Here is a 22,341-nt window from a genome sequence, read left to right as displayed (position 1 = left end):
CGAAATTACATGCATACTCTTTAATTTTATAATTTTAATTAAAACGTCCGGGTTGTAGCCGGGTAAATTCGTTAGTGTAACATTAAGATAACATGTAAATCGTTGTAACTTTTGAGTTCAACATTCAATGTAACATACTAACAGTGTATAATTTTGTCACATGCCAAAGCTCATCATATACATACTTGGTCCTTTTTATTTCATAAAGGCATACCCATACTTCAATTCATGTTTAATACGAGGACCACAGAAATGCAAATGAAATATTTCTAATCAAATAGCCTAATAATCTTTTTAAAACATTTAAAAAGTAATATGTGTATCCCCTAATTATTTTTCTTAATTTTGCCCCCTGATTTTTTTATGTATCATCGTCTCATTATTAAGAGGATTATTAGATTATTTGTTTAAAAGGATGAACCATTTCTCAATGCAAAAGCAAAAACCTAATGAAGGACTAAGTACACCCATATTTCAATTGATGTTTAACACGAGGACTACGAAAATGCAAAAGCAAAACTTAATGAAGGACTAAATAAACCAAAATACCATAATTTTCTAATGAGACGAAAACAGAATAAAATCTTTACCTTTTATTACCTCCAATTAACTTTGAATTTTAAAAAGATTTAGCGGTTAATTTGACTTTCCGTACTAACCTCCAATTCGTTAAATAAATTTGTACTACTATTAACCACATCTCACTTCACTCAACCCACCACCACTATAAAAACACACACACATTAACATTATCCCACAATCTTTTACACAAACACCACCATCCAAATCCGTCTTCCCTCACACTCACACTCACTCTCCAATATTTCTCCTCGGATCTGAATACCCGATTTCTCGTGCTCCATTTCATGTAAGTTCCAATTTTATATATTCGTTTCGTTATGATCTCTTTTATATATATATATATATATATATATATATATATATATATATATATCTTTAGAATCAATCTAATATATCTATTTGTCTGTCACTTAGCAAATAAATAGTAAAACAAAATTTTGGAGCAAAAATAATCTAGAATACTGAATCTCGTGACTCACAAAAAGAATGTGCACTCTGTATGTATTTATTTCATTTTTGTGAAGAAAAAAGTACATAGAATTTATACACTCACTAAACTTTCGTTAGTGACATGAATGTTGGCATATATCCAGATTCCGTCACACGTTTTTGTGTGATGTATAAATCTTCTAATTTTGTAGACTTTTTTTTTTTAAACTATGTTACTCGACTTCTTCTAGACTATTTTAAATATTGCTCGTTAGTGCCCATAATTAACAGATTTTTTTTTAACTTTGAGGTTTTACAGTTCCGAAAAATGGGGAAAAGCGGGAGAGATTGGACACAGATCTATACAATATACGGAATGGACGATTGGCACACACCGATTTTTCTATTAATCCACGCGCTTATATTTTCGGCATCATCCGTTATTTTCTTAATGTATTTCAACTGGATCTGTTACTCTTTCGAATCAATCTCGCCGTCGGTGTTTTCCACCAGTGTTGCGAGATTTGCGGCGGGTTTTACGGGTTCTGTTACCGCGCTTTCTGCTGTTTGTTTGTTTTATGCGGCTGGAAACATGTTTTACTCTTCGGTTGCGTTAAGATGGGATATGGCGCAACGTATGGTCAACGCGGTCCATGATTGGTCAACGGTGAAGACGGTTTTGGATGTTGGGTGTGGTCGTGGTATACTTCTTAACACGGTTGCGATGCAGTTGAAGAAAGAAGGAAGTTGTGGCCGGGTCGTTGGGTTGGATCGTAAGAACACGACCGTGTCAACGTTAAGGACCGCAGGTATGCAGTGGCGAATCCTTGGGTTTCCTATCTAGGAATTTTCCACTTGGAGGGGTTGGGAGACTGCCAGCGTATGCTCAGCATCTCGTGAGGTCCAACGATTGTTGGTTAAAATTGCCTCCAACCACGTCTGAGTCGAAATACACCTTTAAAAAAAAAAATATCATTAAAAATTATTTTTTAAAACTTCATAAAAACATGTTTTTTTTTTCACGACCGATGAATCGACGACACAAATTTTTAAAATTATGTATGTTTATTCACCGGTTTTTTCAAAAATGTTTCTTGAAATTAAAAATACGATTTTAAATTAATTTTGGACTAATGAAATGCTGATTAATGTGTGGGTGTGACTATAGGTATGGAAGGGGTACAAGAGTACGTGACATGCCGTGAAGGCGATGCACGTCGTTTGCCGTTCCCGGACAACTACTTCGACGTGGTGGTGTCGGCAGGGTTCGTTCACAAAGTAGGGAAAGAATTTGGGACAAAAAGTGCGGCGGCATCGGCCGAAAGGATGAGGGTGGTGGGGGAGGTAGTAAGGGTGTTAAAAGAGGGCGGGATAGGAGTTGTGTGGGACCTAGTTCATGTTCCGGAGTACGTACTCCGGCTACAAGAATTAAAAATGGAAGACATAAGAGTGTCGGAACGAGTAACGGCGTTTATGGTGAGTAGCCACATTGTGTCCTTTCGAAAGCCTAGCCAACATGTGGTCGGACCCAATGAAGTGCGATTGGATTGGAGATTTGTCTAAACAAATGTTTGCTTCATTTCTTTTTTTCCTGTTTTTAAAATGGAAAAAAAATGATATGATATATATATAGATATAAGAATAAGTATACATAATATATGTAGTTGAATAAACTAGTATATGATGAATTAGTGTTAGTGACACAATAGTGTTAGATTTGGAAGTGTTAGTAACTTAGTATATATAGGTTTGGAAAATATGAGGTGTGTAAAAGCTGGTGACACAAAGTGAATCCAGAAATCTTAATATAGTTTCTATAAATTATAAGCTTTTTATGATAAATGGGTTATATATTGTTGCCATATCGTGTTTTTAGTTGTCTAGTATGCAAGGAAACTTTGAATCATATAAATTTTTTGAAAGAATTTTTGTAATTAAAATCATTTTGATAAACATAAGGTCTAGTATTTGCTACGTTTTACAATTTATTTTATTTATTTACTAGGAATTGATATGACAATATGACATATGGTCATTTAATGGAGTTGCCATGTGATGCGATATGATTGCAAGAAGTTTGCTACCCACATGATGCATCATTAATCTTTGACAACTACCACATCAATCTATAAACTTTATTTCATAATTTTTAAATGTTATATATAGATTACATTAGATTTAAATCAGATTACAACTTTAAGACAAAAGCTTTATGTTGTTTGAGCATGCTTAAATCTTTAGCAAAGCTTATTATATTTTGAAAAAGTCAGCAAAAACAAGCCTCTTTTTTGCTCCTTTGATGGTGATGCACCAAATACATGTTTTGGAAGTGTTTGATTTTTGTAAATTGAAACATAAGAAAATAATAATGTGGCTGATATCCATTATTAGTTTATTATATGTGGTCACTTATGGACTTGTAATTGTTCTGTTTTACATCAATGATAATGATAGTTCGAATTTTTCTTCCGCTAAAAGCCAATATTTCTATTTTGAGTTTATTTAAGAAAATATAATCGTTTTATTTCGATGAAAGCCACTCTTAACTTTAACCTCTTAATAGTTATTATCACAATATAATTATAAACCTTATTCTAGTCCGTAACACATACAGAACTTTTTTACTAGAAAGTGAAATTGTAAAAAAAGGTCACATCGACTTTTCAATTCGGGACATACAATTGTACATTCGACAATTTTGTGTTTTATAAAAGTACTCTATTTCACTTTCTTATTCAAGAATACATATTAGATGATGATAAAGTTACAGTAGTTCTTTTACTAGTACAAACATATTAATGCACAAATTATAACTTTCTAACGCAATGATTGTTATGTATAGTAATGTTGTGAATTTATCATCATCACCTATAAACATATTACTGCAAATTTAGCTTTTTAAGTTTTTACCAAACAATATCATATCTAGATGAGAGTACAGTAACAATAACATGTTCATATCAGAAAAAACATATACATCAAATATTTTTTTACCCGAGATGATTATGTTGATATATCACCAAATTTTAAAGAGAAAAAGTTAAATCAATTGAGCATAACTAATTTGCATGGAGATCAACGATCGATAAGAAACAACTTTTTGTTGAAGATCAAGATTCGATTTTTGAGGCAAACGAGTCTTATCGATAATCTATTGGCGTATATACGAAAGGGTATGTTATTGGGATTTTTTGGACCTGGAACGTAATTATGTTAGTTGAACTTTTTTTATTTTAAAAAGAAAAAAGAAAGAAAAGAGAGAAAACGTTGGCAATTTTTGTGTTGAATCTTAGAAACATTTTGTCTCACTAACAATTTTTTAGTAACACTATATTATATCTACTGAAAAGTAGGGTAAAAATTACATGTGCCAACTGCCACACATAAAGTAAGCATATTAACGGTTTTTATACACTTAGAAGAACTTACAGCTTGTATTGTATTTTTATTCATTCATATAACATGTTATGCTATACATAAAAATAAAGGTTCCCATAAATATAATTCCCATATGTGCTAGTATAAATTTTATTCACCAATAATCTCAACTTTAAATAAAAGTGAACTATGATAAGGTATTTGAATGATATTTTTAAAGCTGCAAAGTGACAAAGTAGAGGTGATGTATTGACTTCTTAACTGAAAAATTAATGGAGAGATTAATAGGTGGTTGGTGCATGGTCTTAGTCTTTGTAGACACACAAAAAATTGAATATTCCATGCCTCAGTCTAATTCACATATTATTTAAACAAAATAATATGATATTTTAAATTCAAAGATTGCAACTTTGAAAAAGAAATTCTTAAACCAGTTTAGGATATAATGAGTTATGCTTTGTTAACTTCATGTTCACTATTATTTTTATATGATTTTGCAACATATGAATGTGACAAAAGTAAAGATAATGTCCTACCCAATTTTCAAAAGTTAAAGAGCTGGACAATTAGAATTGAGACTCATGATCTTGTCTCCAGATATTAACACATTAAGTTGGCTTAACTTTTAAGACTGTAACTTTACCTGCATATATATTCTAATAATCTAATTCAAGCTTAACCTACACATGATAATAGCTAATATATCTGCAAACAAAATCTTAAAGAAAAAGTGATTGTAACAACTTGGGTTCGAATTAGGCATTCTAAGAACGAGTATAACAGCCTGCAAACGAAGCAGAACCCATATGAAATAACCAAAAACGATAGCTACATACGAATTCATGTATAGACCTTAAAAGCGAAACAAAATACCAAAACAGCATCTTTGCAGTAGCATTCAAGTGTATTCTGTTTACCAAACAACATCTCTAAAGCAGACTTATCTTTCTAATTCCATTCCATAATTCCCTCAAAAATAATCATCGTTATGAAACCTGGTATGTGAATGAGGGGGAACTTCAGGGTAGCCACTAACTCGGTTGAACTTTGGAAATGTGAGCAGTTTATCCAGATCGCCCTCGGCCAATTTTACCATCTTCATTGTTCTATCTATCAAGTGACCTGCATAAATGCATATAGTTTGACTTTCAGGTCAAACACATCAATATTCCAACTCAAATTCAATACCAATTTGTTCCAATTTTCCAACTTTTTTTCTGGTTGTATTTTAACTTGTCATATAGTTTAGTAAACAGAACAAAAGCATCAGATATCTCAAAAGGGTTTACATTAATAAGGCTGAAAACTTGGTCTTTTTCTGACCAAAAAAGTCATGACTTCAAAGAGACATACTATTACAGCATTACTAAATACACGAACTTGTTGGCCGTTCAAAAAAAGAATTTATATATATATATATATATATATATATATATATATATATATATATATATATATTAAAATATACACGAACCTGTGTTACGCCCTTGGTATTTTATCATCTGCTCAACAACTCTTCTGGCTAAGATGCTACACCTCCCTGGATGTAAGAGCTCAGCTGCAGGCGAGTCTTTATCATCTCCATACAACATCAGAAGCAAAGTCTGACGAACTTTCTTCGAGAAATCAATATAATAATCATAATATTCCCACATGACAAACTCACGCGAAAAACTCAATGCAGCTTCAAAATCGCCTCTACGACATAGTTCAACCATTTTTTGCTGCTCCATAAAGAAATGCATCTGGTGCCTATCCAACACGAAAGTCTGCACCCAAATCAAGAACCATAAGCTTATTAGTACTAACTAACAAGTCTAAGTAACAACAATTGCTGAATGAAACCCAATAAAAAACAAGAACAGAAATTGTGCAGTAATTACACGATGTAGTTTTTCGTCGAGCAGATCAATAGCTTCATCAATTTTTCCATTGAGAAGTAGGTCTCTTACAGTCTTTTGTGTTTCAAGAATGGAAATATCTCTGATTCCCACTACAAATTTGGAAAATATAAATGGTAAGAAAACTTTCAATTATCGAAAAAGGAACAAAAAAAAAAAAAAAGAACAAAAGGATCAAGAACAATACGTGGGCAGCCAGATTCTGAATGAAACGCTTCAGCAACAAGCGTAAGTTCTTTGTTTATGAAAAAATCCATAACCAACTTATTCATGTCTTCTTTCTTGAACTTTCCCTTTTTAAACATTTCGTCCCAATCGTACTTTGATACTTCCTTCTTTTCTGGTCCAATATCTATTATCACTTCTCCTACATTCTGCACCAGTAAACCATCCATATTTATCAACAAATTCATACAACTTTAATCAAGATTAACCACAATTAGTCTGCAAGTTACTTACTTTTAATGACATTATAATCCAACATACACACACATTACATATATACACCCATTCGTACAGACATCATATATATACATACACACACATACATACATTATATAACATAAAGATTACATATATACATACATCATACATACATTACATTGATATTCATAAATACATACATATATACATACAGATTACTCAAATTGACTAAAAATTTTCAGCAATAAATCAAGAAAGCAACTAACTTTACAACAAAAGAATGAAAATTTAATCGAAAAAATGAATGGATTAACAAGAAAAGATGATTTACCTGCTGGGGTTGTTGTGCCATTATCAAATCTTGAAGAAAAATTAAAGATTCTGAAAGGAAAAAGATGAACAGTTGGAATGTGTTGGCGCCAGAATCTGTTTTTAAAAGTGAATGTATGACGTTGAGTTTGTTATTTTTTTTTATTATTATTTTTTTTTCGTTAGGTTTGTTATTTAAATGGAGGTTTTTTAGAATTAGAAGTATATTTCTTGGCTTATAAGAAAACCCATTTTTATTTAAGTAATAATAAAAAATTAAATAAATGAAGCTGTAAATAACAGTTTCAAACTGCATAAATGGGTTTTATCAATTTGAACCCACTGGACATATAAGTTAAAAAATAAAGTGAAATGGATAAAAATATGTAAATTTTTTTTATTTTTTTTTTTGGATGTAGATAACTTAATCGGATGACCTGTAACTGTTTTTGAATTTTTTTTCCTAACCACCACAGCCTGTTTTGAAAATCAGTACCATTTTGTTTCAGAACTATTGCCTATTGAAAAACGCATATCAAAAGATGTATTTTTAACAAAAAATTGTGTTAGTTTGATAAACATTCAGAATCTAATCACTATAAATCTAGGTTATTTTAGGCCGATTAGCTGATTCAGTGCCTTTTTTGTGAGTGAAAGTGTGGGTAAAGAATCTTGAACTTGGTGTTTATATAGAAAATGATTAATTCTACTTAAACTAGTTAATTGTCTTATAAGTTATAATCCTACTAATATTGTATTTTAATTAAACTATTATGAGTCGAGACATTCTTTGAATGCCCCCCATAAACTACTAGGTTGACAAGTGGACTTTTTGGGAAAAACAAAGGGATTAAGGGAATGCCCCTTCAAAATAGAAAGGACAAAACATTTTTATGGTTGGGAACGCCCCCGGAGACATTCTGGGGTATTCTGAGGCGTTCACAGACACTTTTTGGAGAGGGAATGCCCTTCAAAGGGCTACTCTTTGTAGTCTTAGGTTATATAACACATGAATTTCATCAAACTTCTTTACTCTTCTCTTGTTAGTAATTTCTTCATGTGTTATCTACTTATATAATTTGAGCTTTATGTGAAATGTTTTTTCTCATGTTGAATACTTTAACCCATTTTTATAAATAAATTCTTTTAGCGGACATATATAAGGGCGTGTTTTTTTTAAAAATCATTAAGTAACTGAATGGTTAAATAATATATATACGTATTAAGTCAATAGAGTTGTTTTTTTTATTTATTAAGTAAAAAACAAACAAGTTTGATTGACTTATTGTGGTAAAGACTTTCATTAAATTCTAAACAAACGGGGCTAAGTATATAAAACAAGTAAAACTTTTGAGCATATATATACATGTAAAATTTGTGTGAAACATGCTAGATTTATGTAACGAAAAAGAAAGTGATTATGTTCCCTCCCTGGACAAGCCCAGTCGTTTCATTAAGAGAATTAATTCGCAAACGTATTTGTGAAACTGAAAAAACTTTCTTGAAATATAACATCAAAGAACTATTGAATTCACTCTTTGAATGCATCTTGAGTTGACATGTCCTTGTTCTATGATCCTTTTGTGTAACTAAATCATTTGCATAATGCAAATGGTGTTTCACTGTTATGCCAAGGACAAATACATAATTACATATATACTATGCCATGCTTAGTGAATTGGAGTGGATAGCTAATAAAACAAGTGATAGAATTTTTGTCACAAACACCATACTGTTGTGATATAGCCAAAGATGTCCCAGTCATAGAATTAGCATACTCAGTGGCATGTTAGAACTTTTTTACTACTAAAAGACTGTCGTTTGATTCCATCACTAAGTGAAAACTGTTTCAATTAAAGAATGCTCATAAAGATATTGTTTATTGCTGTTTTTCCGAGAAAACGGCACCTTTTAGTTCAGGTGCATACCCAGCAGACCAAAATGTAAAATGGCATGCCAAATAATAGTAAGTGGGAAAGTGATGATGTAACTCTACAAAATATGAGATGCAAAACTGACTGCGCCATCTCTGTACATGACCTGCTGGAATACAGCTTGTGATAGAGTGCAGACACTTCCGGAAAAATATACAGCAGCGAGCTCAGGTTCTCATGCATCATGCGGGTATGCAAAAGGACGAACTCAGAGGTGGAGGCAAGACACACACCAAATGAGGAGCAGCAGGATTGCAACAAATATTTGCCCGGTTGATGTTTTGCAAGTCGAGTTGTGGAGGACGAACATATCCAGCAGCTAGTGGTAGACACAACATTGAAATCTCAATCTTTGAACCTGCCATAGTGACCAAGGTATCAATTAGCCTCTTTTAAAACATGAAGTACACATGAGCCTGTCAATGGGATAAATTTGGATCTGATATGATTAATAATCCAATCATACCCAATATCCATCAAAATTGGTTGATACCGGATCACTTATTGGATTGACAGTCAAGTTATGTATAAGGTTTGTCAAGTAAATGGACTGGATATAACAAAATATGAATTAGGACCTGACCCATTGACACGCTTACTTATATCGCACCTTGTTTACTGGAGAGCGTGGCATGGCCTCGTTTCCTCCCGGCAATCATCCAATTCTTTGAATTCGCTTTGACTTCATACATTATTTCCTCCTCAAGATACTGCACCCTTTCGATTAGCCATTTCATTGTTATTAGCTGCCCAACTCTAAGACCATTTGAAGGAAGAGGAACAAAGCCGACTACTAACAAAGGTTCCAATACAGGCCGTTTTAAAACAAGAACACTCGTAAATGTCAACAGCTTTGTGACATTATCCTCTTGTACTTTGGTTGCCAGGGATAAAGGGCTATGAGATCCAATATTTCTATCGCCAGAAATGTCATATTTAACGTTTAAGACTGTATCAGGACGCACCATTATCCCTTGATCTGCAGCTTCACAAATTCAGAACAGGTGAATTTGAAAATCAGCTGTTATAGTATAGTTATAATGTTGAAAGTGATACAGGTTAGATAGTTTTTTAAGGAAATAAAATAACTACCTTCAGTGGTTGTAGCTCCCATGGATATATCAAACAAAATTCCCGTTCTAGATGTTGCTGGAACCACAAGCGGGAATAAGTTAGATGTTGGTCTCCCATCACCTTGTGCAGTATGAGAAAAACCATCTTGTAGATCTAACCAAGCATCGTGAATAGTTAATGAGGCTTTAACCTGTGAGTGTAGTATCACCTGGAAGACGCAAGGGAAACAGAAAGGGCAAAAATCAATCACTAATTGTATAAAACAGCCACAGGTTATCATGTTGGTCAGATGTTTGTTTTAGGTAACCAACTCATTAGGCAAGGAAAAACAATCTTAACTTTCAAAATTTGTGATTTAAGATAATTACCTGTTTTAGGTGCAAATTCAGAAAAGAAAAAGATCATCATGGTCAGCGTTACTAACAGGCCAGCTACCACATCAACGGGTCAGATTAAATTTAATCAACCTATTCAAACACTACCTTAAATCAGAAATTCTGAAACTTTAATTGCTTTTTTTGCCTAAAGAAAATCGGTAACCTGAAATATAACTTGGACAAAGTAGGCTCTTTTATTATCCAATATACTTCTTTATAAAACTAATAAGAGTAAAATTACCAGCCCTCTTAGATCTTTGAGGGTAGGTATTTAGAACAAATTAATATGAGCATAATTAGATTTCGATGGTGACTGACCTGCAAAAGCAAAGCACCGTCACTGCCCTGTTTAACTACACGTGTGATAACATTGAATGGATCAGTGAAATGAACAGCCATTGTCCTATAATTAACCACAATAGAGTTAACGAAGTTTAACAGCCTCAATAAAATTTAAAGACAACAAACAGGAGTACAGGAACAAAATACCTTTTTAGTATCTGGTTGTGGGACACTCCAAATTCAAGTTTTAGAGCTAAAGTCCTCATTCCATCAATAATGCCTGACCTTTGGGAAGACAGTTCCCCTACAAGATGTTAAAACAGTTTATTAAGTAGTCATGATACAGTATATCCGGCATTTACGACCTATCTAATTATGAATGGGTTGATTTGGGTTGTGTTTTATTTCAAATGGGTTGAATGCTTGTCCAAAGTCTATTTTTAATGCATACAATCTCTTTAATCGTTTTTATTCTAAACTTATATCCATATTGTAATCATATAACTAATGCATACGCTATTCTGATAATATTCTAAAAATGGACAAACTAAGGTCAACCTGACCTGGGGAGCTTCGATTCATACTAAAAAATGACAAGTTTCAGCTTAAACCTGCTTTAATGTTATCCAACCCATCCGGCCCACCCATAGTGATACCTATTCAATACGGCGAAAAAATAATGCAATTAAAACCTGCAGATGTTCCTCTTGATAGCCCATCCTTGATGGCGCGTAAGGGAATCCACAAAACACTAAATATACTGCTTGCCCAGTCTGGAAGGTCTATACTACCGTTCTTAAGAGTAAGTTGAGCAAACTCTTTAGATTCAGCAGAAGAATTATCACTATCACCATTTGAATATTTCTCCATTTCTATAGAACACGACTCCTCAAACTTCAACTGAGGTCCAGTTTCTATGTGCAGAACTGCACCCTTGAGGGCATAATTGATTGGCTTTAGAACAACCCCGACCCACTGAGGTTCGTTCAAGAGCAATGCAGATGAAACTGCAGTCGTAAGATCAACAAGAGGCCTTGGGTTTAACACCTACGTTTGGAACACAAGAAGCATAATTTGCAAAGCGAAATATGTTCAGGACAGACTAAAAAGATATGCCAGGTTGGTGACTTTTAAAGTAGCCGAGTGGCCACAAAAAACTATTTGTACAAAAACTTCGAATTTATTTATTTATGATTATTGTGTTAACATATGGGTCTAAACTGTGACCACTAAAAAATAAGAAATATTAACTAGTATGTTTAGAGTGATTAATATCCATTTTCATTTCTGCATATGCAAACAGGATGACTACCTTCAATATAGGCCTAGTTGGCTTATCAAAACTCATAAGATCATCACTGTCAGCAGGCCCGCCTCTGGAATAACCATGAGACCTAAATCGTAAATGTCCAATCTGCCCTGTAAGAACACCCAAGACATACGCACCAGGTTTTTGAGGGGGCAAAGAAAGAGTGATTGTATTTCTCCCAGTGTTCAGTATCGTTGCATCAGAGCTCTTGATTGCCTAAAATTACAATAACTAGTTGTATCAATATCATTTCAAAAATTGCAGATTTATAGTAAGTTAGTAACTATTCTTCCATGCAACAAACCTTTACACGTGCATCTGCATTATTGGTAGCTGTCAAGGTAAGACTAAGTGATTCTAGAGTGATGTCATCAGGAAATTCGCTCCATAAAGTTACAGGCAATGTGCCCGGATCCCCATCACACAGCTCCATGGGTGGCCCGTAATTTCCAGCAAAAGTAATTAGAGACGAGACGTCTAAGGGCACAGGATCCTCCATTTCACTGTGTGCCAGACGAACTAGTTCTGACTGAAAAGCTTGGCGTTCATTGGTCAAAAACAAGCTTTTATCAAGAGAAAGCAATCTCACACAAGATGTTAAGTAACCAGGATGATCATCAAGTAACTTTTGGCATTCGGCTAGACTAGGAAGCACATCTGCTAATAACTCTTGCCATCCTTCACCAGAGTAAAGAGCACAGACTTTCTCGTATAATTTTGCAGCTAGATCATAATTACCGTGCTTAAGTAAAGTGGCTGCAATTTCACCATCAAGTACAACCCCGTGCCTTTTCCACCATGAAAGATGATAATTGTCAGCAGCACCCTTTGATAGTTCCAGATATTTTTGCTGTAGGAAACATAAATGATGTTTAAAAAATCATAGTGCATACAACTAACTTAGATATTAATTTATACCATATTACCTCAAACTCCTCCAAAGATGATAATGATTTCCACAAACCAGGATCAGATATAGTTTTACGGAGAGCATGTTCAGCAGCCACAATAGCTTCAGCAAGTCTCATGGTATCAACCGAGCTCTCAAAGTTCACCGGTATAGAAGTGGTCCTTGACATAGAAGTAGGAGATGATTCTGGAGAAGAAAATGTCTCAACTTCTGAACCTGAGCTGGCAGAATATCGCATCGTTAGCCAAATGAATGGAACACACTTAAATGTTTAAATTCATCATATAGCATATAAGATGGTAAATACTTATTTTTGGATTGTGTTATCTCTACAAAGCTATAAATATATGGTTTAATATCCATTTACGTGCCTGCCACTTCAAACAGATTTCCGGCAGACTGAGAAGGTCTTCGACGATTAGTCTCGTGCAGGAGAAAAGAGGGTTCAAGAGGCAACGGTTCTCTCCGAATACCGAAGTGCTTGATCCTTGGTGTAGCTTGAAGAATCGTCTATAGTAGGGTTTAACCATTTTAATCGTTTAAAACAAAAACGATCTGACAAGTATATAGCATCAAAGATTATAAATAGAGATACATACCTTTTCTCTTAAGGGAACCTCGGATAATGCATCAGGTGGAATTGAAGGCCAGGTTGCCGGTTTGGGCCATGGTAGCATACTAAGTAAAGCACTGTACAAGAAAAAATTTACTTTTGACTTGCAAGAATATAGAGAATAGACTTGGAAAGAAAAATGTCAAATGCTTACCTGTTGACTGGACTTCTTTCTATATCAGATCCATACCCAATTAAATATGCAAGCCTCATGAACTGCCAAGTTTTATTTAATGAAAGTTCGATAAACAAGCTGCAGCCTACAAATCAAGATATGCATGTCATTCCAAAAATCTATACCTTAACTCTGGACAGAGAATATAACTCCCCCTGTACACGATAATACTCTTTTTGTATCTCCGGTGTCACTGGTCCATCTCTGTAATGGACAGCAGTTGATTTGACCAATTCCAAACACGATGTTAGGACCCAAACTTCCCTGAAACAAAAGGGCAAAATACTCTGCAGAAAAACCACTTATAATCAGCAATAAATGATGGAGATATATGAAGTGATCAGAATTACAAATTAGTACATATATGTGAGAACACCAGTAGGGATTAAATGCCAACCTCATGCAGGGCCAATGCTTCAGAGAAGCTAACTATGAATGAAAACCCCCTTGATGCAACCTCAAATGGACGGTCTAGATTAAACAATAGCTGCAAGAAACTGAGCTCATCAGATAATCCGTGTGATCAATTTGACATACAGAAACTGATTTGAGTATGTTTAATTATATATCTCAGATAACCTTTGCTTGACATGCAAATAAGTATTGGCGAAATTCGAACTCCCTAAAAGAGCTATTTTGAACAATCTGTGCCAGTTGTTTTTTACTAGGGTTTAGTATGGCAGATTGATCATCTCCATGGTCCGTTCCTCCAAAGTCCCCATGTTTACCTGCATGTTTAACTGTATCATGCAGATAAGAAAATAATGACAGTTAATAACCCAGCAGTTCACATTTAAATTAACATAAAATAAATAAATTTAGCACCTGCATCCAAGTAACAGAATTCTAGTTCAACATATTCCCGCAATGCATCCTCATAAAGATGAGCCATCTCAAACATGAACGCTAGGCTTTCCTGTATGCAGAATTGATGAGTTACAGAGAAACAGTCTCGAACATAACTTTATCCTAAATTTATCTAGTCTTCAGAAAAATAAAAGGTACCTTGAGAATGAATAAATTACAGAAGCTCCAAACTGGCATTAAACGTTGTTCACCGAGCTTACGAAGCTCCTCCTCGTAGAACTGGATGCGTCTATCAAGAGTGTTTCTGACGCATTCCATGAGTTTGTATTCCAACTCATCCCAAACAATTACATCGGGTTCAAGGAGATCAAATTTGATGCATCTAGTGAACAAGTAGTCCTGAGTCAGAAAACATATCCAAATGTGTACTAATTATGGGTAGATTAAATTGAAAATATATGTGGTCTTTTATGCAACTAAATATATGGCTATGTTAGAGAAAACTGCTTGACTGTGAAGATGAAACTGCTTGAATTTACTGGAAATTGTTAGAAGGATTTTACAATAAGTACAAGACCCTAAAACCCTTGCTATTCAAAAGAAAGAATAAAACCTATCAGATGTAGGCTAAAATAGAGTTGTTCAGAAAGATATGATCCGATTCTTGGCGAATACATATAAAAGTCAAATATAGAAAAAAATATTAAAAAAAAGTAAGCAAATCAATCCAGTAATTCGGCCCGTTTGACCCATAACAAAATCAGCCAATATTGCCATAACTAGAATGTACCAATAAAAGTGATATATGACTCAAAAAGATGAAGTAAACAGATATCATATGTTCCCTTGTAGCCGCATGTTATTAAAAGAGAACTGAAATACTAGTATCTCTTATTTAAGAGAAAAGTATTGAGATATACAATTGCTTTGATGTTTCACATAAAAATTTTGATATATACAAAAGTCATCAACCTACACCTGATAAACAATAACATGCATTTCATGTGAAACCTATAGAAAGGTAAGGTAGTAACGGCTTAAGTGAAGTTCATTTGTAAATAGCAGTTCATCGTAGATAGTAGTTTAATGGCAGGATTCTTAGCCTTAACATAAGAGTTTCTATGGACGGTTTCAATGTACAGGAATTTACCAAAATGTGCAGATGTAAACATATATTTGATAAGAGTTAACAGTGGATACAACCTCACCTTTCCCTTCTTCTAGAGTTGAAATCCGCTTCAACTCTGGCATAAACTTTTGTTGCCATTTTGGTGGCTTGGTCATCATCTGGTGCAGCTTTGGACACAAATACAATGAACCACTCATCATCATTTTGCAAGCTCAATTTCAGACGTGGTTTTAGGCTCGTCTTGAACTCATCTAAATCCTGAAAAACACATACACTGTGTAGATCAACTGGACTATCAAACCTGTCGTATAATAAAGACCAACAATTCATATTTGTTAACGACTGATACCAGTCTTACGAGTTATACCTCGCATGTCACAAGAACCACAGTTGCATATGGTTGTTGAAAACAATAGGACAAAGGGTCCTGACCACGGAGCCTTGAATCTGTAGTCAATGTAAACTCAGCTGGCAAGTTATTAACGGACACCGGATCATGGGTTTTATTGTTTAATGTAGCTCTTTTAAACGGAAGCCGTTTCTCAAATCCTTCCTTGACAAGAGGCCACAGGTCACTCACATCTTTAACTGAAAAATGGTTCCAATTTCATTCATTCAATATATAAAAAAGATTACAACTTTAAGGCATACATCCATCCAAGGGTAATTTGCAACAATCCTATAAGTTCCAACTTACACATCCTTCCCATTCTATACACTTTGTCCTCCTAAAAATATGTTTCCGGGAGTCGATAAGATTATCTAATTATCACATTTGCAGCTAACTAAAATTATAATGTTTGGCGAACCCACATGGAAAAATGTGTTTTCCATGGACAAAACAAATTTTTGTGGAGGGGCACAAACTTTTTTTCCCCAAAAATTATTTTCAAAACACAATCTCACACTCTCTCCAATGCTAAGGACGTCCATGAGCCGTCATATTATACCCTTATAAATCCTTAAAATCCTTACATATCCTTTAAATCTTTTAGTTTTATCTCCAACCATACAAATATATTTTCATATCCTTACATCTATATACAAACAAAAAAAATAGTCTTGGAAATAGCCTAGGGGCATACATCAAAAATATTTAGTTTTTGGACAACTTTAATGGCAAAGGATATCCAGAACAACCAAGGGCACCTAAGATAGTCTTAGTTAAAATAAGGACTCAGGGGTGGACCCAGGAATTCACGTGAACCATAGGGTTGATTTTTGTATAATGTAAAATTTTGTAAAAATATTACTGTATGATATTTAGAAAATAAACCAGGTCCAAATTTGTGATGATATGTGTAGTCATGGGGTCCGTCACTGAGGAAGAATAATACATACCGGCAATCAGGAGGTGATCGCATGAGTCTTTTACAAGCTGAAACTGTGCTATGGAATTTGCCATTTTACATCTGCATTTTGTTTAATATTATATAAAAGTATATCAAAACTGAAAATTCTTTTTTATCCAAATGTAGAGTGGGGTGTGGAGATCGACATGAAATGTAGTACTAATATTGATTATTGAGTGTAGGCGGTTGATCCGGTTTCTCCCCCCGATCATTGCCACGACTCATTCTTTTTCTTTGGTTTAAATTTCACACTTTTGAGTTCTACCCGGATTTTTCTTTGCCAAATTCTGAATATACACTTCTCGTTAACAATTTTCGTGCCTAAATGTTGTGTTTGGGTTTGGAAAAAATAATATGATAAACATTTGTGTATTAATAGGTCATACAATAAGACACATATTAACATGTTAAGACATATCAAGACATTTGTTAAGATATTAATTAATCATTAAATTAACCCATTAAAACTTGTTAATACCCGTTGAAATATATATTAACATGTTTAGTGTTAGTTGTCTTTGAAATTTCGTGTTACACGATTAGTTATAGTTTCGTGTTCGTGTGTGACATTAACAAATTTATGTCTTAACCTTTGTTTTCCAAATATTAAAATACAGTTAACAATTACCATTAAAAGTTTTTTAAATACTTTTATATCTATAACTACTTATAAATCATATTAAGGTATTTATGTTTTTGTAATGTTTAAAATTAAAAAGTTGAAATAGAAAAATGTTTAATGTATATAAATACTAAGCCTAAGAGTGTGTTTTTATTTTAAAAGTTGTTAATTACTCGTGAATATTGAGAGGTCTAACATACGTCATATTAACTATATCCGTGCTATAGTCACCCTTACTGAATAGATCCTCAATTTAAACCATCTGATGAGAAACCTCGGAGAAAACTCACCCAGGCTCACCATAGGTGGAAACTAGATACTTATGGGCATCCCCAAACATGCCAAATGTAGGAAACGATTTATAAAAGTGTGTCTAACAATGAGAAGTAGACACAATGAGAAATATAACACATGTGTCAACAAATGAATGAAGTAAGTATATTATTAAGTATATGTTTAAATATATATATAATTACTTTTTGAAATGTCCATAATATTTCTCTTAGGCTATTAATGCTAAGGACGTTCTTAGACGTACTTAAGCTATCACATCATAACCTTACAAATCATTAAAATCATTTTACATCCTTATAAATCTTTCAAATCCTATAACTTTATCTTCAAGCATACAAACATCCGTACAAATCCATTTATTTCCAACTAAAGACAAAAATATATCAGGTAAGGACTGTTGGCCCATGGAAAAAAAACGGTTGTTTGAACTTCTTATTTGATCTCATATAACCACAAGTATATAATGAATTTGAAAGAGAATAAAACAACAATATATAATAATACTCTGTGATATTGATTGATTGAATGTGTTACAGACTTGTGTATTTATACACTTCTAACCGGTGTGACATACCGGTATCTCGAACGACACCTCCTAATCTAAACGTTGCCATAACTGACAAACAGTTTTATTCCAATGGACACAACCCTAACTTATGACCCTTTTATGTACAGACACGACCCATGGGTTATATGTATGGAAGTATTCATAATTAACCCTTACACAACTATTATTTACAAGATCGACCCATTAGTTATAAATAATATATAACTTTGATTTTGCTATTATTATTCAACAAGGACAAGTAAGAGCTTGCACTTAGGTAAAGACATCCTCAAAAAATAGTTAGTTTCGGACAAGCTTCTACGGCAAAGGATATTCAAGTGCACTCAAAGACACCCCATTGGAAATAGCCTTACATATTTACATTTTATACCTCTTATCTCCTATAATCCATACATTATCGTTTTACATCAAGTACCTATACTACTTTTATATTGCACAGGTACCCACAATCATAAAAAGAAATTCAAATAGTATCAACAGAAAAGATTTCGTTTCCTTCTTTTGTGTTGAGTGAACACGTTTAAGATTTTGTTACAGTGATAGATCGATGATTACAAGCCACACACACGGTGTGATATTCTCTATGCCGGAAAGACAACTCTGAAAACCAACTGATTTCCATTTAAAGCTGAAAGCCTGAAACTATACAGATTTTGATGAACCCAAAATGAGGACGAGAACGTTTTTAATTAAATCGCAAATCGGATGTGGAAATATTATGCTCGGGGCTTCTGCGAAATTGCATACTCAAAATAAGCCCAGATATTTTCACTAGAGGCCCACACTCTACAACATTACGATAAAAAAAAGTCTTGGCCCAAAATTAATAACTCCAAGTCTCCACTCTCCATTCTCCAAAGCTATGATTCGATATCAGATTTCATTTTGTAGCAAAACTTCAAAAAAAGGATTAATATGACATCAATCATCAATCAAGTATATACAAAATATATATAATTGCATGAACGAATGAATCTATATATCATATCAACACTCACAAAACCAAGTTATGTAATCATCAGGTAAAAATAATGATTTCATTTACACCAATTACACAAACTATACTACTTCCTAATTAATTAGTACGTAGGAGTACTTAATTATGCACCCATGGACATAACCGAAAGCCGGCTAGGTGTTGGCCTAAAATTAAGCCAACGTTTACTCAACTTACGACTAGGTGGAGGAGTCAATGCCCTTCTAACAATCTCTTTACTTGCACGACGTCGTTTTGGGACCATCCTCTCACGACCACTACTAGTACTACCTTTTCTCCCCGCTAACCGTCCACCAGACCGAGGCAAACTGCTGACCATATCCCAGTATTTTTCGTCCGATGATCGTTTGACCAAAGGAGGGCTAGACATTATTTTAATTTGTGTGTATTAATTATAAAGATGATGCAAAAGTGTGAATGATCAAATTTGGCTAATGGGATTTCATATATATACACATGTAATTAGCTAGTGGGTTATATATATATATATATGTTGACTTTTGACTTTGAAGATATTAGCCTAGTCAGATATAGTCGACACACTTTGACACACTACGACTTGCAACGTTTAGTTGTCGTTTTGGACCGTTAACACGTAACGGCATCTTGCCAGAAAAAGACAACAACGTGTTTATATGAGACCGTTAACGTTATACGCGTTATGGGATCTTTATTTATTCGCTTTTTTTTTCTTTTCCTAAATGGTTTTGCTAATTAAGAACACGGTATTTTTTTAAGATATCGACATATATGTATGGTTAACAACGCATCGTCTAAACCACTGAAAGAAAATATCCAAAATGTTATGTCGGAAGTGATTTGTAGACAGAATTAATTTATGCATACAAATAAAATATTAATATGCATTAGTTGATGAGTTATACACTTATACCATAAGTTTAAATTTACTATAAAAAGTTAAAAACTGTTTCTACCTTCTTATCGAAATTTTGTTTTACAACTACCATCTTGTTATTTCATCTGTAATGGAAAACAAAATGTCAAATGCTTTTTTCTTTTTCCAAATTCTTTACAAAATAAAATTTTGAGAACCTAAAATCTTTTATGTTCCTTAACATCAAATTTTTCTTTATAATTGAGAAATTATAATCCTCTTTACAGGCTAGATATCCTCTCCGCATATCTGACCCATAAAGAGGATGGACGTATAATCAGAAAACAGATCTTAAAAGTTCTAACTTTCGTCCAAATTGTAGACACTTTTATCTCCTCTCCGGAACATATGTATGATCTTTATCCGAATCATTGTTTTTAAACATGATTTCTAAATCAGCTTCCAACGAACTCAAACTTTTCTAATTAAATAGTAATTAACGAACGTAAGAAACTTATAATTCATATCAATATAGTAAATATCAGACCAAGTTAATAAACATATGATACGTTTATTGACTGTTTAGAAAGAAAAAAAGAAAAAAAAAAATAGAAGAAGAAGCAAAAGCTGTATCCTTAAACTGGACTAGCCCTTAGTAGTGAGACTTATTAGTGAGGAACTCCGTTATTGGGCTAATCTATGGTTTATATTGGCCCAATTATCGTGTAGTAACGAACTGGGCAATTCTAGCCTTCTAGAGTTCTAGGTATCGGATGTTTATATATAATCATCTTTCGACACCCTTTTTGTTATCTTTTTGCAGCATAAAGCCAGTAAACAGTGTTTAGGTTATGGCAATACTAACACTGCTTTTATAATGAATTCTAATTCTAATCCAATCATCGATAAGCTATATCAAACCTTTATAATAACATACTAATTACTAAACGTTATGTACATAGAAAATTTACTTCTTTTTGGTGTATATATATATGACAAATAAGGAATTTATATATGTAGATGCATATTAATTAATCTATTATTCATTTGGGGCCATAGAGAGACCTTAAAATACATTCATCAATATACAAAGAACTAATTGCATTTTTGGTCCCTGTGTTATCACACTTTTTGCAGGTTTGGTCCAAACTTTTCATTTGTTGCGTTTTTGGTCCCAGAAGTATGCATTTTTCGCAAGAATGGTCCAATTTAACGATTCTGTTAGTTATCAACCGTTAATTTGATCATGTGCACCTCATGTGAAGGGCAATATCATCTTTCTTGTTTCTATTTAATGTATATATATATATATATATAAGAAAATGGAGTATATGGCTGTTAAACATCCAAGTTTGAGTATAGAACCCCTCACATACTAACTTTTTAATATCTCTATAAATGTTTGGCCCCCCAAGCTTACCACCGACAATCCTCCCCTACACCACCAAGAGCACATAACCACCACCACTTGGAACCCTAGCCGCCACCATATCGGACTATTGGATTTCTGGCAAGAGAAAGAAGAAGAAGAGTCGAATTGTTGGGTTTATAGCAAGAGGAAAAACCACCCACCACCACTACCTTTTCTGAATTTATCTGTACAACGACCTTGGAAACATTCACTTCCATCCGGTCCATCTTTTCTTTTATAAAATATGTATAATAGATGTAGATCTAAAAAATAAGAAAAAAAAAAATGGAAATTTGTGTGTGTCTGTGTTTATAGATCTGTGGGAGTGTGTGTGTTTATGGATTCGTGTATATATGGAATTTTGATGTGAGCCGAAGGTAGTGAATTCGTGGGTATGTGTGTTTACAGATCTCAGTGTGTTACGACCTTACTTGAACAAGATCTGTTCCATAGGCTCGTACCTCTGTATCCTTGATTTCTATCAAGACAAAAACTCATGTCCAGTTGATGAAATACATACATGTAGCTAGAGTGTGATTAACCGAGCCTTATGGTCTTGACCATGGCCCAGTAGAGGATCTCTGTTTGTCTATAAATTATGTTGGTGGTGGCCGAATGTGATGATTGATT

General features: G+C 33.7%; 2 protein-coding genes, 1 long non-coding RNA gene and 1 other non-coding gene across 5 annotated transcripts; 2 read left to right on the top strand and 2 right to left on the bottom strand.

Moving 5' to 3' along the window:
• The first annotated feature begins 734 nt into the window (after positions 1–734).
• Positions 735–2,853, top strand: LOC122593402. 2 transcript variants are annotated; one of them, XM_043765809.1, is made up of 3 exons: positions 735–868; positions 1,322–1,820; positions 2,180–2,853. In XM_043765809.1, the coding sequence occupies exons 2-3, from the start codon at positions 1,340–1,342 to the stop codon at positions 2,572–2,574; spliced, it is 876 nt and encodes a 291-aa protein (XP_043621744.1). In that variant the 5' UTR covers positions 735–868; positions 1,322–1,339; the 3' UTR covers positions 2,575–2,853. The 2 variants fall into 2 exon arrangements, with proteins under 2 accessions (XP_043621744.1, XP_043621743.1); XM_043765808.1 differs by having other exon boundaries at positions 736–868; positions 1,331–1,820.
• Positions 2,854–8,753: 5,900 nt separating this feature from the next.
• LOC122593330 (trafficking protein particle complex II-specific subunit 130 homolog) lies at positions 8,754–17,077 on the bottom strand. Its single transcript, XM_043765724.1, has 20 exons — positions 16,974–17,077; positions 16,000–16,220; positions 15,712–15,890; positions 14,702–14,885; positions 14,522–14,612; positions 14,276–14,436; positions 14,094–14,183; positions 13,822–13,983; positions 13,676–13,737; positions 13,508–13,598; positions 13,287–13,418; positions 12,925–13,170; positions 12,303–12,848; positions 12,002–12,214; positions 11,382–11,736; positions 10,897–10,993; positions 10,726–10,810; positions 10,049–10,238; positions 9,567–9,935; positions 8,754–9,314 (listed from the first exon to the last, which is right to left on the bottom strand). Exons 1-20 carry the CDS (start codon positions 17,035–17,037, stop codon positions 9,139–9,141), a joined length of 3,714 nt encoding a protein of 1,237 aa, XP_043621659.1. The 5' UTR covers positions 17,038–17,077; the 3' UTR covers positions 8,754–9,138.
• A 1,585-nt stretch (positions 17,078–18,662) lies between these two features.
• On the bottom strand, positions 18,663–19,729 carry LOC122593459. The gene is made up of 2 exons (XR_006322836.1): positions 19,643–19,729; positions 18,663–19,364 (listed from the first exon to the last, which is right to left on the bottom strand). It is a non-coding gene; the product is annotated as an uncharacterized LOC122593459 (long non-coding RNA).
• Positions 19,730–22,132: 2,403 nt separating this feature from the next.
• On the top strand, positions 22,133–22,341 carry LOC122594701. Its single transcript, XR_006323075.1, has one exon. It is a non-coding gene; the product is annotated as a small nucleolar RNA U3 (small nucleolar RNA).

This window comes from Erigeron canadensis, chromosome 3 (genome assembly GCF_010389155.1).
Source record: "Erigeron canadensis isolate Cc75 chromosome 3, C_canadensis_v1, whole genome shotgun sequence".
NCBI lineage: Eukaryota > Viridiplantae > Streptophyta > Magnoliopsida > Asterales > Asteraceae > Erigeron > Erigeron canadensis.
The sequence above is the reverse complement of the archived record's forward strand: the minus strand, read 5'-3'. Positions and strand labels throughout refer to the sequence as shown.

What these genes read in the sequence shown, in the direction of transcription:
- LOC122593402 (XM_043765809.1), top strand. Translation starts at nt 1,340, where the DNA reads ATGGGGAAAAGCGGGAGAGATTGGACACAGATCTATACAATATACGGA. An exon ending in GTCAACGTTAAGGACCGCAG is followed by an intron (nt 1,821 to 2,179) that starts GTATGCAGTGGC and finishes GTGTGACTATAG; the next exon opens with GTATGGAAGGGGTACAAGAG.
- LOC122593330 (XM_043765724.1), bottom strand. Translation starts at nt 17,037, where the DNA reads ATGGCAAATTCCATAGCACAGTTTCAGCTTGTAAAAGACTCATGCGAT. An exon ending in AAGCATTGGCCCTGCATGAG is followed by an intron (nt 13,984 to 14,093) that starts GTTGGCATTTAA and finishes GTTTTTCTGCAG; the next exon opens with AGTATTTTGCCCTTTTGTTT. An exon ending in AGGTTCCCTTAAGAGAAAAG is followed by an intron (nt 13,419 to 13,507) that starts GTATGTATCTCT and finishes ACCCTACTATAG; the next exon opens with ACGATTCTTCAAGCTACACC.